The 18,602-nt window shown below is 42.8% G+C and overlaps 1 protein-coding gene across 1 annotated transcript in view; it reads right to left on the reverse strand.

The window, feature by feature from the left end:
* Positions 1–18,602, reverse strand: part of LOC133378861 (uncharacterized) — an 81,739-nt gene that overhangs the window by 8,473 nt on the left and 54,664 nt on the right. Inside the window, exons 20-29 of the mRNA XM_061613475.1 lie at positions 16,345–16,551; positions 13,807–13,992; positions 12,852–13,025; positions 10,457–10,552; positions 7,512–7,648; positions 6,306–6,444; positions 4,874–5,026; positions 3,620–3,721; positions 2,562–2,699; positions 2,159–2,256 (exon numbers count right to left, since the gene is read on the reverse strand). Of these exons, the coding sequence (XP_061469459.1) occupies positions 2,159–2,256; positions 2,562–2,699; positions 3,620–3,721; positions 4,874–5,026; positions 6,306–6,444; positions 7,512–7,648; positions 10,457–10,552; positions 12,852–13,025; positions 13,807–13,992; positions 16,345–16,551 (1,430 nt within the window). The remainder of the gene's footprint in view (positions 1–2,158; positions 2,257–2,561; positions 2,700–3,619; positions 3,722–4,873; positions 5,027–6,305; positions 6,445–7,511; positions 7,649–10,456; positions 10,553–12,851; positions 13,026–13,806; positions 13,993–16,344; positions 16,552–18,602) is intronic.

Here is an 18,602-nt window from a genome sequence, read left to right on the forward strand (position 1 = left end):
TGAAGAAGACCATGTCGAAACACGTTTGGTCACATGTTTAGGTATTTCAGTTTATAAGCTCTTTTTGTATTGGTTATGTATTTGTAATATTTTACCTTAACAGTTGTTGTATATATTGATTACATCTACTTTTGATTAATCAGCAGTGATAGTGATATATTTCTTTTCAAAATCATTTTCTACTAAGTATCCACACCATTATTGGCAGTTTCTATTTTTTTTCTAGTTAAGAGAGACACTCGGACAACTCACAGCACAATCCTATGCATGTTTAGTTAGAAGCAAGTCCCGCTGTGGTTCTGTGGGGTTTATTTTACAAAAGTCTGTATAGGATTGCAACCTGAGAGACCTTGGATTAGGCGGTCATCTGGCTTGGTGCCTGGATTTCTCTGCCTTTAATAGCAGCACCACAGGCAGAAATCCAACTAATGAATCTTTTGCTATCATAGAGAATCACGGATGGAGAAACTACCTATTAAATTTTTGTCAGCTGTTGAAAAAACCTGCCCCTCCAAATATGTGAGAATCCTCATATTGGCTTATTGAATAGTATGAACTTTATATTACTGCCCTGGGTGGAAATCAATCCTGCTGCCCCATGCCCACACGCCATATCTTGTGCAAGACTGGGGGGTGGGTATTATGTTATTTCCTCACGGTTTTCCTCATTGCATATGCTTTCCAGCACACCAAAAGTGAGTGGAGTCAACAATGGTAACTGTGCCCTCCATCCTGTCTCTTGAGGATTTCCTATACTGTCTGCTCACCTGTTGGGTTGTCTAGTTGGACTTACTCCCAGGTGTGTTGGACCGCTGCCTAAATCTAGGATTTTGGCCCTTCAACACAAAGGAGGAAGGGACATGCTTGAAAGATCCTGGCACTTATTCAGGATGTCCAAATATATAGCTGAGTGGAGCCTATGGGGGACCATAACTTGGCGGGAGAGTTTCCCTAGGATTCCTGCAGCAGCCTGGAATTTGGCATCTGATATGCAGACATTGGGATGATCAGAATCCGACTTCTTCCCCTTATGGCTGTGGAGTCCCCCATATAGTCTCAAAGGCCAAAAGATCTGGGTGGAGCTAAGTGTGCACATGTGTGGGCTTTTTATTCTCTGAACACACCTAGTCCCATTGTTCTTTGCACCTTACTCTTCATCAGCCAGAGGTTTGCAATTGACTTCTCTTGGTCCTAATCTGTCCCTTGGCTCCCGGGTAGTTCCCATGTTCCCACATGCCTTTCTCAAAAAGGAAACATCACAGGAGGAACGGGAGAAGAGAGATCAAGAAAAGAGATCAAATTATTGTCCAAGGAACAGAGAGAAGGGTTTTTTTTGTTTTAAGTGAGGGAACATTAAAAAAATAGAACTCCTATCTTGTATCTCAGGGTTGGGGACGTTCCAGCCCTCTAAATGTTGTTGGACCTGAACTCCCATCAGCCCCCAGTCAGCATGGCCAATGGCCATGGATAATGGAAAGGCCACATATTCCTCACCCCTGTTCTGTCTGAAGTGGTATGGTCCAGAATTCTACCATCTCTACCTATTATCTCATTCTGTATAATATGTAAATTTGGACCAAGAGACCTTGCAGGAGGTGGATGAAAATTAGGCCCTGTGGTTGCTAAGCAACCACAAGGCCCTTCCTATTTGAGAAGATCTGTCATTAGGCTACTATTGCAATTGTTTGAAAGATGTTTTTAAAGATGTTTGGTTTTTTAAATATATTTTTAAAGAAGTTCTGAGTGGTAGAGCATCTGTCTGGCAAGCAGAAGGTCCCAGGTTCAATCCCAACATCTCCAGTTAGGAATGGGAGAGAACCCTGCCTGGAACCTTGGAGAGCCACTGCCAGTCTGTGCAGACAATACTGAGCTAAATGGACCACTGGCCTGACTTAGTATAAGGCAGCCTCCTATGTTCCTATGTCTGCTGCCCTGGGCTACTTCTGGGAGGAAGGGTGGGCTATAAATTTAATAAATAAATAAATAAATAATAGCGATGGGGATGTCAGTGCCCCAGAATGCCCCATATCTCGGACAAACATCCTCTGTCTGTCCAGAGTATCTAGAAGCCATGAGCCCAAACCACATCTCCACCAAATCGCTACTAACGAAAGCAATTGTATTCAACTCCAATTTTGCTGATTAGGTTGAATCTTACCCTGATAACGATTGTGGCATACCAGGGATTCTTCTCTTGGTCATCTGCTCCTGTGTGTTCCTTGGCCAAGCCACACATAGATAAAGCTTGACTCTCATCTGAGAAAAAAAAGACATATAATTGTGAGTTCCCTAGAAAAAGATAGGGGCCTAGTGGGTGAAATAGAGGCAAAGGGGTAGGACCCCTGAGTTCCCCAGGGAGGGGAAGTGGATGGGACTGAAAAGAGGCAGCTGATAGCCCCAACCCCTCAGTTATAAAATGAATAAGTTGAGCCGGTGTTGAAGAGAGCTACATCACAGATAGGAAGGAGCCCTGGAGAGGAAATCCTGTGTGTTCTGGGAAAGAAAATTTTGAAGGTTCAGTAGGTAAGTGCTGAAATCACTGAAATGGAGGTTCATCTTACCAATCATTTCTTCAAAGGCATCCTTTACTTCACTGTAGTCCTTGAGTTTGAAGATATGTCTTTCACCAGGCTTCTGAGATGCCAAGTCATTCACATTACCCACGTTGATCGCACTTCCAATACCAAAGACGTAAACATCTAGGAACAAGAGGGGATGGAGGCAAGGGTGAGCGAGAGCCTCTAAGGTTCCCATATGAAAAAATCAGGAGCACATAACACGAGAGCAAGATGCCTTTGTGTGACCAGATAGTTCTTTCCACTGATAATCTGCTGTACATGGAAGTACCTTTGAAAGAAAACAATGGCCTGGGCTTTCAATCAGCATGGAAGCCAACTCCTTTCCCCACTGGGATCCCTGAGGGTACTGCATTCATCCATTAAATTCCTATGAAATGGACTGGCTGGCTGGCCTCCAATAGAACATCTGGATATGTGAACTAGCTGAGTAGCAGATCATCATAACAATGTTAGAGGAATCAAGGTGGATCAGACCAGACTAAAGGCTACCACAGGGATGTGGAACCTTTTTGGCTCCACAGACCAGATCCTTATCAGGATTGGCCTTGCAGGCCAAACTTTGACAGGTGGACAGGAACACTGCAGAAGAGCCATCATGATTCATAGCTACTAATAAACCTCCTCCATGAATTTGTCTAAACTCCTTTTTGTATTTTTTTATCGTTGCCCTGTACATGATTTTGTACATCCTGAATTGTTATAATCTTTACTATTTTTATCTGATACACATTGTATATTTACATATATTTTTATCTTCTGGTATTATAACAGTTCTATTACTTTATGGCATGCAGGCACGAGTTGTGTTCTCCCAAGCCAAATGCAGCCCCCTGCAATCCACACATGGGGCCTGCCACGTGCTTGAACAAACACACTCCACCCCTGCAAATGATCACAATGGGTATGACCAAAGCTAAAGTGCAGGCAAGATTTAAAAAGCAAACTATTCCCAAATGGTGGCCTGGGAGTAGGGATGGGGGCCCCCTTTAGTATTTTTTCCTCCCATTTCCCCATGGAGCCCATGCATCATCATGTCTTACCCAAGTAGTCATTACGAGGATCTTGCTGACTAGGCCTGATACGGAGGAATTCCTTAATACTGTTAATGACAGGAACTGGGGTCCCCCCCATGTTGTAATCACCTGGAAAGAGAGCAGAATTTGTGGGTATAAAGAGAGGCTTGAAGCTGGGAAGTACCTGCCTGCTTTTGGAGGGAAAGAAAAAGGCCATAACTGGGAGAGCCCATGTTGAGGCTAACAAAACTCCCCTTCTTCCAGCCTTGAGATTGTTAACAGGCCTCTAGGAAGCCCACAAGCAAGGCCAGAGGGCAACATGCACACACCACTATTTGTCCCAACATTTGGTACTCAGTAGTATACTGTTCTTATTAAATTGAAGGTTCTGTTTAACTGTTGTGGCTAAATGCCATTGCTTGGTACCATTTATGAGGAGAGACTGAAAGAACTGGGCATGTTTAGCCTGGAGAAGAGAAGGCTGAGGGGAGATATGATAGCATTCTTCAAGTACTTGAAAGGTTCCCACAAAGAAGAGAGCCAGGATCTCTTCTCAATCGTCCCAGAGTGCAGGACATGGAATAATGGGCTCAAGTTACAGGAAGCCAGATTTCAACTGAACATCAGAAAAAGCTTCCTAATGGTTAGAGCAGTACGACAATGGAACCTTTTACTGATGTATTTTTATATTTGTGTTTATTTTTTGTAAGCCGCCTTGAGGGCCTTTTGGCCAAAAGGCGGGGTAGAAATAAACAACAACAAAAACAACAACAACCTATTACCTAGGGAGGTGGTGGGCTCTCCAACACTGGAGGCATTCAAAAGGCAGCTGGACAGCCACCTGTCAGGTATGCTTTAAGTTGGATTCCTGCATTGAGCAGAGGGTTGGACTTGATGGCCTTACAGACCCCTTCCAACTCTGCTATTCTATGATTTTACAGGGAGTCTTTGCCTCCCAGCCAACTGATAGGAAAGGTGCTTTGTACATGATCCGGGACACTTTACCCTTAGGTCTTTTAAAAATAAACCAAAAATGTTGCTCCCTGGAGCAAGGGCTTTTTTTTCAACAATATGATCTGGGCTACATCCATGTTGTAGTCACCTGGCCATGTCACAGCACACATGCTAAGAGGCATTCAACCTCTTTGTGGACTCATTTTGCATTGAAAAGTGGGAAATACATTTCTTAAACAAATTACCAAGTAAATTTTTTTTAAAACAAAAGTAAGCAAATTGAGTGGGGAAAGACCACAGGTTGCATTTCCCTCCTTATGGTCTCACCATCAGTAAGGAGGATGATAACATGGCGAGTAGTGGTGGCAATAGGAGCAGGGTCCATCCCCTTGCTCTGTTCATCCACTTGCTGATTGATCATCATTGTATAGACAGCTTGCAGGCCTTTTCTGATGTTGGTTCCAGGCTTCAGCTTGTGTACTGCAGAAAAAAGAGCAACAGTTCATAGCAAACAGTGCACTACTTAGACAGCCAAGGAAAGTGGCCTTGGGGGCTGCCTGCTGAAAAAACAGGCCTCCGCAAGTGAGGATGGGCAAATCTGTCCCTCTCGGCTTCTCTCTATTGCTCATTTTTCCAATCTTCAGCTCAGTTTTTCACTATCACTTTGTACATTTAAAAAAAAGCCCTCATCAAAATTCATGAGCATTTTAGTATGAACTTCTCCTAATACAGTTATTTTTATTTATTTTTTTATTGCATTTATATCACACATTTCCTCCAAGGAGCTCAAAGTGACACACAAACATGGCTCCCCTTTCCCAATTTTATCTTCACAACACCCCTGTGAGATAGGTTAGGCTTAGAGACAGTGAGTGGCCTAAGGTCACCCAGTGAGCTTTATGGATGAGCAGGGATTTGGACCCTGGTCTCCCAGGTCCCAGTCCAACACTCTAACCACTACACCACACTGGCTAATGTACACATTTTTGTATGTAATTTCTCTTAATGTGCTGTTTTTCGCAGAGGAATTTTCCCTCATATAATGCATTTTCATATTTGTTTTTCACAAATATATGTATTTATATGCAAATTTTAATCTAGCATATGTATTTTGTAAATTTTACTTGGCTGGAAAACTGCACTGCAAAATTCAGGGAAGTGCAAATTTTGAAGGATGTTTGCACATATTGTCTTGGTTCACATATTGTTTTGGAAACAGCCTTTAAATGCAAACTGAATTGAATTTCTCCCCCATCTCTATCTATGGGTAACAAATATACCTGCCTCATCACCTTCATCCCAGCATCTTGGGTTTTGCCCAGAACACAAACTATGGGTGGAGAGAGTTCTCAACGGCAGCTCCCTCCTCTTTTACTCATAACAGCACCATTAAGCTGTGACATCCAGAAAACATTGCAGAGAAGCGCAGACTGACCCATTCCTCAGTGTTTCCCCTTCTCACCATGGAGACAAAGGACAAGTTACATTATTCAAACTTTTTTTAAAACAAGATTAATCTGGCCACTTTTATTTTGATGGAGAAGCAGTTGTGAAGCCCTGATCCAGAACAGCCTCCTGATCCAGTCTGGGATTCTTTGCTAGATCTGCTTGCCAAATATTCTCCCCCTCCTTGGACTGCCCTCTGCTCCCAAAAGATGCTGTAAACATTCTGCTTTAACACTGCACAAATCCTCCAGTCTCCCCTCTCTTGCCCAGCCCCATAACCATCTCCATAGCTGAGGTCAGGAAGGCACCTCACCGTCATATTTCATGGCCTCCAGCTGCTCGATCACCCAGGAGGCGTCGATGCTCTGCGGGTGGGTCGTACTCACAACCTCTTTGCTCTCAGTGGCAAAAGTGATGATGCCGTAACGGGGGTAGGTGTCATAGCTGGAGATCTACAAGAAGTGGCCACAGTGTCAAGAAGAAGAAGAACCGTCACTGCAGTTCTTTTCTCAAGCTGTACACCTTAAGGGCAATAAACTGCTTTTGTTGTGTTTCACCCATGGATCAACTAGAAACCATTTTGGAAGAGGGTAACTCAGGTTACAATCTTCCACCTCAATACAGCAATTATTCGGGGGTTGTGGGGGTGGTGCTACACAGCAAATGTTAATTCAAAGGACAGCCTTTCTGCTGTGTTCCTTCCAAGTCTGGAAGTTACTAGGGTATGTCTTCCCACCCAAAGTGTTGGGTTCTGCCTGTGATGTGCCAGGAGGAGACCTCAAACTAGGGCTTCCAACTGTCAGATACCAGTGTCTTTCCTCCGGCCCCTTTGTTTCCACAGCAAGTCTGGCCGGTGAAAATCTGTGCTTTGAGGGCACCATCTAGACTTAGTCTGTTAGTTGATCCCAAGGGCCAATCCTTGCCCACATGGCCCTATAAAGCCCTAGCCTCAGAAGTTACTCTCGCAGTCCAAGAGACCTGCCTGTTGTGTGTGAATGCTGTTTTAAGTGCCTGGCCCCTATCCATAATTGCTGCTTTGGGACTTGACCACCTACCTGGTCTCTTCTAGGCCTCTGAACCTTGACTGATGTCTTGGAACTCACCCCTCTGTTTTGGACCAGGTGCCTACTCCTGCTTCTGACCTACCTGAACTATCAGTAAGCTTCCCTTCCAAGCCCCAGAACCCATATGCCTGTACCATGCCTCTTGCCAAGGCCTGACACTGCCCATGGATCCTCCCCCCCATACCCATATTGCTTTGCGTCCCACATCCTAGAACTTTTTATTTCAAGAGTTGACAATCCTATTCAAAAGAGTAGACTTTATAATAGATCTCAACTTCTACACTGTTTCAGAGCTTGGAAAAGTTACTTTTTTTGAACTACAACTCCCATCAGCCCCATCCAGTGGCCATGTTGGCTGGGGCTGATGGGAGTTGTAGGTCAAAAAAGTAACTTTTCCAAGCTCTGCTCATACTGTTCTTCTCAGGGCAAGAGAGAGAAAGGAAGGTTTCTCATACCTTCTCAATGAACTTGATGGTCGCGTTCTGAGCTTTCTGGAATGTTGGCTGGCCAATGCTTCGGGAGGCATCAAGGACAATGTAGATGTTCATTGAGCCACCAGCCTCTATATGGATTCTACGCTTCTCTGTAGCAGCTGTGGGGAGAAAAGAACCTTAGTTTGGAGCAGATTTCCCAACCACATCCAGTTTCTACACTAGCTCCTCCTCCTATGGAATCCAGGGCTGTAAACACACTAGTCGCCAGAGCAAAGCGTTTCCATTAGCCACCCCTGGAGGGGGAATGGGTTGATCTGCCAATCAGTCGTGAAATCTCTTTGAAGCTGATTTTTTTTTAAAAAAACCACTCAAGCTGCTCCTACCAGCTTTTACAGTAAAAAGGGGTGGGGTTTGACTAGCGTCTTGTGCCCGTTTTCAGAAGAGACAGATGGAGATGCACTGGACCCAGCAGAACAGTGAGTATGTCTCTACCGTAGGAGTCTTGATTCCTTTCTCCCACTGTCTAAACGTCTTGTGCAGCCTTCCCTAATAGCCTGGTGCCCTCTACCTGTTTTGGATTACAGTTCCCATCAGCCCCAACCAGCATGGCCACCACTGTTGAAAAGAGTCAATTTCCATGTTCTCCAGCTCAGTTTCAGATATCTGGCAGTCTAAGAACTGTGGGTTGTATTCAGTGTGGAGCTAAATAGATTGTTCTGTCGGGAAAGGATTTTTCTTGCATAGAGGAACAATCTCCCACTCTCCTCCCCCAGCGTCCCCTCCTGAAATAATTTCTGGAGGTTCCCCTAACCCTCCAGAGCAGATTTGGGGACATCACATTTTAACACTAGCACAAAACCTTGTTAAATGCCACCTATCGTTAGGACAGTTGTCTGACCATTCCTTTGTTAGGTTGGTGGTTAATAGTCAAAAACGGTGGGCTGATGTTTCATCAGTCATCGTTCCTTTATAATCTATTTCTGATCTTTAGGTGAGAATGCCGAGGCTTATGTAGCCCAAAATGACAAAACTCATGCACAAGAGGGAGGCATCAGCAAACTCAGTGAATTCACAAGATTAGCAGAAAAAGAAGAAAAAAATGGGGAAAAAACACCTAGTGGGAGGGAACCCTCAAAACAGCCCACTGAGGACTGAGCATGCTCCATGGCCATGGAATAGCTCCACCCATACACGTGAGGGAGTGACTAGGGGAAACTCCAAGGTTTATAGAAGTACAAAAAATAGTTAGGAAAAAAACCTAGCCTAGGGTAGGGTGGGACAGGACAAAAAACAGCCCAGTGAGAACTCTGAGGGCAAGGAATGTTCACTGGCTGCTGGGAATGTGTGGAAATTTCAGCGGAACTGCTAAGGATGGGCAAATATGTCGATTTCAGTTTCTCATTTTTCTAGTCTTAAGTTCAGTTCTCCCCATTTCCACATCCGTTTGTGATGAAAAAGTCTTTATGAAAATTCAGCAGCATTTTAGTGCAAATTCTTCCTAACAGACACTTTTTTTGTATACAATTTTGAATAAAGTTACACGTTTGCAAGCAATTTGCCTTACTACAATGCATTCTTGTATGTTATTTTCACTACTTTCCCCTAGTATATGCATTTTTGTATGCATTACTTGGCATTACTGCCCGGCAAAATTCAGAGAAGTGCCACTTTTGAAGGATGGCTCTATTTCAGTTTGAGTATTGTTTCAGAAAGTGCAATTTAGGGCTGTAAACACACTAGCTGCCAGAACAAAGCATTTCCATTATCCACTTCCTGGAGGGGGAATGGGTTGATCTCCTGATCAGTTGCAAAATCTCTTTGAAGCTGAATTTTAAAAACAACGTGTGCCCCCGTTTTCAGGAGAGGTGGAGATGGTACTGGAACTGGGAGAACAGTAAGTGTGTCTCTACTCTAGATTACATGTGCCTTTACATTTATGTATTTATTATTTATTTATTTGATTTATATCCTGCCCTTTCTCCCAGCAGGAGCCCAGGGCTGCAAACAAAAGCACTAAAACACTTCAAAACATCATAAAAACAGACTTCAAAATATATTAAAACAAAACATCTTTAAAAACATTTTTTAAAGCTTTAAAAACATGTTTAAAAAGTTTAAAAATATTTTAAAAAGCAATTCCAACACAGACACAGACTGGGATTAGGTCTCTACTTAAAAGGCTTGTTGAAAGAAGGTCTTCAGTAGGTGCCGAAAAGACAACAGAGATGGCACCTGTCTAATATTTAAGGGGAGGGAATTCTAAAAGGTAGCTACCACTACACTAAAGGTCCACTTCCTTTGTTGTGCAGAACGTACCTCCTGATAAGATGGTCTCTGCAGGAGGCTCTCACCTGCAGAGCACAGTGATCAACTGTGAATGTGAACAGAATCTAATTTGTCCCCCATCCCTATACACTGCAATGTCTTGTTATAGGTTCCACTTGTGGGAACTAATGCTTAAGAGAGAGTCTCCTGATAATTGGGAACTTCTGTTTTTCATTGAGATACCCATCAGGACGGAGTCTGACTAGCGCTGTGTGCCCTGCTTTCAGAAAAGAGAGGTGGAGATGCATTGGGACCTGCACAACAATAAGTGTGTCTCTACCCAGAGATGAAACTGGAGCAGCAGTCATACAGGAGGGCAGCCCAAATTGCTCTCAATGGGATCTTCTGTGTTGTAGGAGTACCTCCTATTTGTCTTCACTTATACTCAACCTACCCTTTGCTTATATATCTGTCAACAAAGAAACTGTTACAAATACACCTAATCAAACTATTGAGGAAAGGAGGGGTACATTTTCAAAAATAAATACAAGTTTCCAGTGCAGTTTCCTCCAAAGAATCCAGGATAGAATATCTTACCACTCAGGGAAACAGGGAGCATCTCACAATGCAACTGCTTCACACCTGCAAATTATACCAGGGAAGCCCTTGCGAAAAGCTACAACCTGCTCACAGAAACTTACAAACATTTCTATCAGAGTCCGCAGACTCGGCAACTTCGGTGAGGGATGAGATAAACTTAGAGGAGACTTCTTCTGGGGTGTCAAAGGTGAACGGGCCTGGGGGGTAAAAAGGGGAGACAAAGAATTAGCCATTTGGAGTATTATGAACTTCTTTACTCAGCTAGATATAGGAGTCTAATGCAAAACTGAAAAGGGCCTTCAAAGTACGTACAGTAATACCTCAGTTAACAAATCCTCCAGGAAAGAAGCTCCTTGTAGCAAAGTCTTTTTTTGGGTGCGGGGCGCGTGCGCACACTCTCGAGTCAGAACGTGGTTCCTTGTCTATTGGATTGCAGTTGCTGCAGGCAGCTCTCTCATGCGTGACTGGAATGGCGCTCCTTGCCAGGTGGCGCAGACGTCTCTGCAACAAACAGTGCTTCGGGTGCCCTGGAAGCAATGTTTACTGCAGATGCATCTACTCGAGTGTAGGAGAGAGTGGCAGAGGGAGAGAGAGAGAAAGCAATCATGGGGGGAGGGGTGCTCCTTGCTTGCCTGCTCCAGTGTACAAAGCCTTCAAGTGGTCTGTATGCAAAGCTTACCTGACCTGGTTGTTTCATTTCAGACATGCGTATTGTCAGTTTTGAATAAAAAGTTTGCTGAAACATGTTGAATTGCTCTTCTTTTTGTGGTGTAGGAACCTATCCCTGTTCTTTCCATGTTATTCCTCCCTCTGATACCAAAGTTTCTGTTACAGAAGTAATGTTCAAGAACACATCTATTTTGTTAACTGAGGTATTGCTGTATTATAGAAGGATCGTGGCCAGGGGGAAGGCCATCGCTGTATGGAATTTCCATTTTAATTCTGCTTCTGGCTGAATGCAGAAAAGCAAGGGCTCAACGGAGCCAAAGGGGTGATTATCAAGTACTAAGGGCAGACTGGAGTAGAACAAGCCTTAATCCTGAGTTGCCACTTTCTTCCCCGCTCTATCCATTCCCTTTTTCTGATGCACTGCTTCTGGTGCACTGTGTTCTAACTGGGCATACTCTTTCAGCAACTTCCTTCTATGGATTCTCTTGGTCCTTCTGTTCCTGGGCTACGGCTCCTGGTTCCTCATAAGAAACTGCCTTATACCGGGTGAGACTATTTGTCCATCTAGCCAGTACTGTCTACTCTGACTGGCAGCAGCTCTCCAGGTTCTCAGGTAGGGATGGACAACTCCATCCATTTTTTCCCTCTCAGTTTCTAATTCTTTTGAATTTTAAGTTCAGTTCACCACATTTGCACACCAGCATGCACTTTTTTTACGTCATGAAAATTCATCAGCATTGTAATGGGCATATACAATTTTGGTATGCAATTCTGCCTAGTATCTGCAACTTCTCATAATGTATTTTTGTATGTTCACCAATATATGCATTTTTATAAACACTTTCCCTTAATACACACATTTTTGTACACTTTTTTTGGCTGGAGAACATCATCTCAAATTGTGGAGAAGCATGAATTTTGAAGGGCAGCTGTTTTTTGGTTTGTGTATTATTCCGGCAAATGTGAATTAGGTGCATTCACATTAAAATAATACTGAAATGAATTTCTCCCCATCCATAATCTCAGGTGGAGATTTTTCCCAGCACCTGTACCTCATCCTTTCAACTGGAGATCCCAGGGCTCGAAACTGGAACCTCCCAAATACAAAACACATGATCTGCTACTAAGCTCTAGTGCCATTCCCATCTCCTCATAATGGGCAGTCTTCACGGGCAACAAATCCCAGTGTGTTTCAGCCATCGAGCCGTGCTGTGCAGTTCACTGTGTTTCTTTATGGAATTGTGAACTCCACCCCACCTGAGGTAACCATCCCACTATTATTCATGTCATTCTTATAAGAAAGAGACACAGGTTAATGAAGAAACTCTGATCTTCCCAGATATGGTGAACTCTTTCCCTCACCTTCTCACCCAGTTCAACTGTAGCATTTGTCATGACATGAATAGACAAAATGATGGATACCACAAACCACAGTTTCCTTGCATTTGCAAAACAGAACTGGAAACATGATTTGAACTGGGTTTCCAATTCTGATGTGGAGGCAAACTGTACTTAGTCTGATTCGGCTTTCATGGCAAATTATGTTTTGCTCAAACCAGGAAGGAAGGAAATTAGACTTGCATGAGGGCAAGAGGGAAGCGGGAGCACATGAATGTGAAACCCATTCATGAACTGGCCATTACATGTGATCTGTGTCTGATTCAACCCTGAGCGTATAAACAAATCTGAAGTGAAATGAAGGGTAGCTATCCCAGGATGTTTTTGGATGCAGGAATCCTCCTCACGGTTACAGTTCTGGGTCCACATTTTCAAGCTGTATCCCCTAATTCCAGACCATAATCCGTTAGCACCCCCCCATTTTCTCACTTCGACATTCTGGTTCCGATCCACTCCAGCTTCCTGATTCTTGGCAAGTACGTTCTTTGGATCCCACGAGAGAGAGTCCTCCGTCACAATGGTAGCGGACCCGGTTTTCTATGCGATACTGGGTGCCAGCTTTTCGGGCACCAATGGGGACACCAGGGTTTGGACAGTGGCCAGCTAGGCAGGAGAAAAGGATATGAGTTTACGTCTCAGAAATGCTTGGATGGTAAGCACACGTAACAAATATTTCTCAATGCTCAAAACTCTCCCAAAGATGTAGACTCCTCTTTCCCTAGTTATCCATATAGCTCTGTTATTTCAGGAATCCGGAAATCCCCATTTTCTGACCCATGACGCAAGGTATGCCAATACCAATAGGCCACAGTTCATTATTCTAAAGGCTGAAAGCAGCTCTAGTCTCTTTGGCCATATCCACACCACACATTTAAAGCACAAGGCTTCCCTCAGAGAGTCCTAGGAAATGTAGTTTGCTAAGGCTGCTGGGAACTGTAGTTCTGCAAGGGGTAAACTACAGTTCCAGGATACTTTGGGAGAAGCCACGTGTGTTCAATGTGCTTCGACTGTGTAGTGTGGATGGCACCTGTAACAGATTCACATCAGACTCTTGCAAATAATAGCTTAACTAGCAGAGGAAAGTACTCTTGCAAGGAGCTCTGAGTTGAACTAGAGATTCCAGTTCTTGCAAGGGCTTACCTCCCTTGGCGATAGCAGCTTGCAGAGAAACAAAGTTCCTACAAGTTGCTTTGGTTTCATCTAGTGACTCAGGTCTTGCAAAACATAACTGACCACATAAAAGGTGGCATATCGTTTGTTTCAGCTTTCATGTGGAAAGCATATGATGTGGCATATAGAAAAATGGGAAAGAAGGAAAACAAACCTTTCCTTTCCAAAGAGGAAGAATAGGCAGATTTTGCCTGCAATCGAATGCCAAACTCACCTCCATCATCGCATATAGATGTCTCTCCACTCCATTTCCCATTGGGGAGGCAGGTGCGATTCTGTGACCCCCGCAGTGTGTACCCCTGGTAGCACACAAACTTCAGCTCCTGGCTTACATTGTAGTAGAGCTGGCGGGGCTCATACTGGCCATTTTCAAAATCCAGAGGCCTGACGCAACGGATGTCTGGAAAGAAGAGCAAATGTCAGTACGTTACGCCCAGTAATTGGCCTGCATGCTCTGACAAACCATCCTACCTCTCTCTCACACACACACCTCTCAAATTCTGCCACTTGTTATCAATCCTGTCCTGCCGTTCTGTTTAATTTCTACTACGCTACTTTTGTATGACATAGTTTTATTTGTTTTTCTAAAGGTATATAAACTCTTTTCTTCTTTTACTTGTGTTTAATTATATGATTATATTGCTGTAACTGGCCGTAGGACCTTATGGTGAAGGGCAGGTAAGAAATTTTATTAAATAAATAAAAATCTCAGGATAAGGTCAATCATCTGTATTGCCTTGCAGAGCAGTAAGGAATATCACATCACATACCAGGCATACATGCATAGGAAAAATAGGTCTTTTAGATCTTCTGTTTTTATGTTTTGTGATTTTGACCTGATGTGACACATTGCTCCATTTTTACTTTATCTCCTTGTTCTGCAATTAGTACTATATTGTTTTACGTATTTTTAAAAACTCTTTCTTTTAACTATTGTTAGCCACTTTTGATAGTCCCTTTCCAAATGGAAGTCATTGCCCACCTCAGTTTAGTTTTAGATAACCTCTTAAAATATATGGATGTAAACATCTTATTGAATGAAATTCCTGCACTTTGGAAGGGCAACAGTGATGACTACAGAGAGCCCCATTTCATAATGAAATGGATGATACTAGAATTCTGGAAAGATTAAGTATGCAGCCTCTGTCACCCACTGGAGAGTGAACCTTAACAACTTATCCATGTTGGAACAGGTGGCCTACTGTAGGCAACAACATGGGGATTGGTATGCAGATAGCTAGACTGTATATACCAGGCTTCACCAACCTGGTGCCCTCCAAATGTCTTGGATCCAATTCCTATCAGCCCCAGCCACTATATACAGATTTGTATGCATAATGCTGCCAGACTACGGGCTCATCTTCACGGTGGTTTACTGTGTATTTGGTGCTACTCAGATCTCCTTTAAATTTGCATGGTTCATATGACCGGCAAACAGAAGCTATCACACAGTTTTCTCCCTGTAAATCAGTACTAACCCAATCCAGTTATACGAAAAGTGGAGAAAAAAGTCTCCACTCTGTTTCTCTAATGTTTGCAAATGCTTTGCTCCAATGCTTTTAGATGGATGTGTCAATCATTCCCCTCTCCATGCTACACACTCACTATCTCCTAGTCCCTCCTTTCATTTTGTTTCCTATGGGCTGACAAGCAACTTCTGGCTGCTCTCCTCCATTTTGTTGGCCTTTTTTATGTTGCTGCAAATGGTGCATTTGTTTTCTTTCTCCCCTAACTTGTGCACAAAAGTGTAACACTGCTCAAACAAAGATTTGTATTTCAGTTGTATCCTACCAGCCATACGCAGGGACAACACAGATATTCACACTTCCGGGTTTTTGGTTTTTTTAAAGGAAAACAGACTGTGCATATTCAATCACATAGCAACCAGAGGGAGTGGAAATGTATAATTAGAGGGCAGGGCCACAAGCAAACAGCAAGACTAATCCTTTCCAGAGGGATGCCTACTTGTGTGAATGGGAAAAAGCGACTGGCAACTACCACTAAGCAGGAACTGTGGATGTTACAAATCCATAACAAAGATAAATGCAGTATATTTGCTATGAAGAAATGCTCCCATGTAGATAAGCCCTACATCTCTGCGTCCCTTCTTCTCCCCCCATTCCTTTACTGTACAATAGGAATGTGCAAGAATTCTGCCCAATTCAGATTTGGTATTGAATTTTCCATTATTTGCTTATCCTCTATCGTTGCAGATCGGATTTTTATGTAGCGCTTTTCCATGGCTTTTTTTGAATACAGAAAAATATTCTTCTAAAATATCAATATTAAGAATGATAATTTTATCAGTATTTCATTTCATTTATCAATATTTCCTTTCAAAATATCAATATTAATATCAATATTTTTTGTGAGGGGACAAAACAGATTGATAAAAGCAGCCGCTAGCAGACAAAGAACAAACTCCAGTCGATACCAGCCTTTGTGTTTGGGGGGAAAAAAGAGTACAAATGGTTAATTAATTCATATATATATACACACACCACACAACATTAGCCTCTTGGAGAGTGTTCGGGCTCATGAGCAGGTATGAAGTATTACAACTAAACCAAGGCTGGTTAAGAATATTGTATTTATTTCATATACATATGAAATGCTAAAAACCTCCTCCACCACCCCATATCTTCATTAAATTAGAAAGAAGGATTTCCAAGGTTAGAAGCTGCTACTCCTATGTCAACCTGAAATGCAGGCCCCCTCTCTGTTTTGGAATGACCAACAACTGTCCTCATACCTCGGCAAATGGCTGTGGGGACAATCCTTTCAAACACATTTTTCATGGTGCTCCAGCTGCTGTCATAAAGACATGACCGATACTCTGTAGGGTATGGATACTTCCCTTCCGGGCACTCGTATTTCAGCACACTGCCATTTTCCAGTACTGTGTATGTGCCCCCTTCGATCTCAGCTGTCTTCGGGTCACAGGCACCATCAGTTGCATCTGGGGAGAGAAGAACAGTGGAAAGTTAAAAAGAGGTTCAGATCACCACTGTCAAGTCACAATCTATTTGTCTACATCAGAGTCCAGATGTTGCTCCCACTGACTATGCAAGCTCTCACCACAACAAGTACTGTTCTGCAGAGATTTCTTTATACTCATGAGTGGCCAGATTTTACTCTGTAGTATAGGCCATTATCTTACCCCCAGGGTTGCTAACATGGTGCCTGTGTGTGTAATGTTGTCTTCACCTGGTGCCCATGAAGCCTCTGAACACCACACACCCACACAAAGAGTCACTGCCTCCTTGGTCATGAGGTACTGAGAGCTTTCTGGGAAGGACTGATTGCTAAACCATTCTGGGAATGGTAGCTCTATGAGGGAAAGAGAGGTCTCCTAACAACTCTCAACAGCCTTAACCAGCTGCAGTTCCCAGGATTCTTTGAGGGAAGCCATGACTGTTTAAAGCAGTATATTGCTTTAAATATATGGTGCAGATGTGACCAGAATCGGACCACACCGGCAACTGAATCTTATTTCAGCAGTGATGATAAGCTAACATCCTTCACCATACTCGAGGGCAGCAGGCTAGCTTAACAGATCCAGGGTGAATTGGGGCTGCTGCTGCCCCACAACATCTGCCACCTGAGGGAGATGCCTCACTTTGCCGAATGGTAGGGCTGGGTTCCAAAAAAGCAAGGACTACTTAGAAAGATATGGGAACAGATGGTAATTATAACATTACATAAAATAATAAGGGAGGAAATTAATAAATGGTAAAAAAGAAGGTATAATAGATTTACATTTAGTTTGTTTGCTGCTTTAAAGGAAATTAATTTATATCTATACATTCTTACAAGAAAACATTTAAATATTTAAAATTGAGATTTCTTAAAAGCAAACATTTAAATATGTAAAATTGAGATTTTAGAGATAATTCATATATTTAAGAAAACAGGTTGATATTTAACATATATCTTTAAAGATATGATGAAATACACCTGTGATGTTAAAAGGTTTGAATTAAGATATCATGGGAATATTGAAGGTTTATCTAGGATGTGTTGCATTATGTGATACTCTTACTAATACTTGCATTGTCATTTACAGTTTGTTTGGCATGTGTGATGTCTATATATATATATATATATATGTATGTAAAACATAATTCCAATAAAATACAATCATACTAAAATAGCATTTAAAGCACCTCAAAAACTCCAGCATCATACCGATAAGATTATTTTAAAGTGAAATGTTCAGAGTTCTAAATCATGAGGGAAAATCTGTGCATAAATAAAGCAGGCTCCCCTTTTCATACCTCCCCCAATTCATGGTTGGGAGGGGTGTTAGGGATGTGACAATGGGCACAGCCCTGCTCTTGTCCCTTATGTTGTTAATCATGCAAGGATATGGTGCCCAAATAGGGCTACAGCTATACTTCATTTTATCCTCACATAAAGGCTGTGAGCAGGGGTATTATCTGAGGTAAGGCCCATCCCAAGAGCTTAGTTTGAAGGCCAGTACTGAGCCCGGGGATAAATGAAATAGTAATCAAGATTAGAAGATCTTTCAATGATGCACAGAGCACATTATTTATTTATTTATTTATTTATTTATTTTATTTGTATCCCGCCCTTCCTCCCAGCAGGAGCCCAGGGCGGCAAACAAGGCACTAAAAATGTACCCTTAGCATGAAAGAAGTACGCACAACCAGTCTTCATTTGTCTAGAAACAGGAGTGTCAGGGGGGTTTTTGAATCAAGGAATGTTGACCACAGTTGACCACAATATTTTGTTGGATTGCCTAGAGAGGTTGGGTATTGGAGGCACCGTTCTACGGTGGTTTCACTCCTTCCTCTCTGGGAGATGCCAGAGAGTGGTACTGAGGGATGAGGTTTCAGAGCCCTGGCCTCTCACGTGTGGGGTGCCACATGGCTCTATCCTCTCCCCGATGTTATTCAATGTTTATATCAGGCCGCTGGGAGATGTCATCAGGAGATATGGGCTGCAATTCCATCAATATGCAGATGATACCCAGATTTTCCTCTCATT

This window comes from Rhineura floridana, chromosome 3, assembly GCF_030035675.1.
Source record: "Rhineura floridana isolate rRhiFlo1 chromosome 3, rRhiFlo1.hap2, whole genome shotgun sequence".
In the NCBI taxonomy this organism is placed as follows: domain Eukaryota; kingdom Metazoa; phylum Chordata; class Lepidosauria; order Squamata; family Rhineuridae; genus Rhineura; species Rhineura floridana.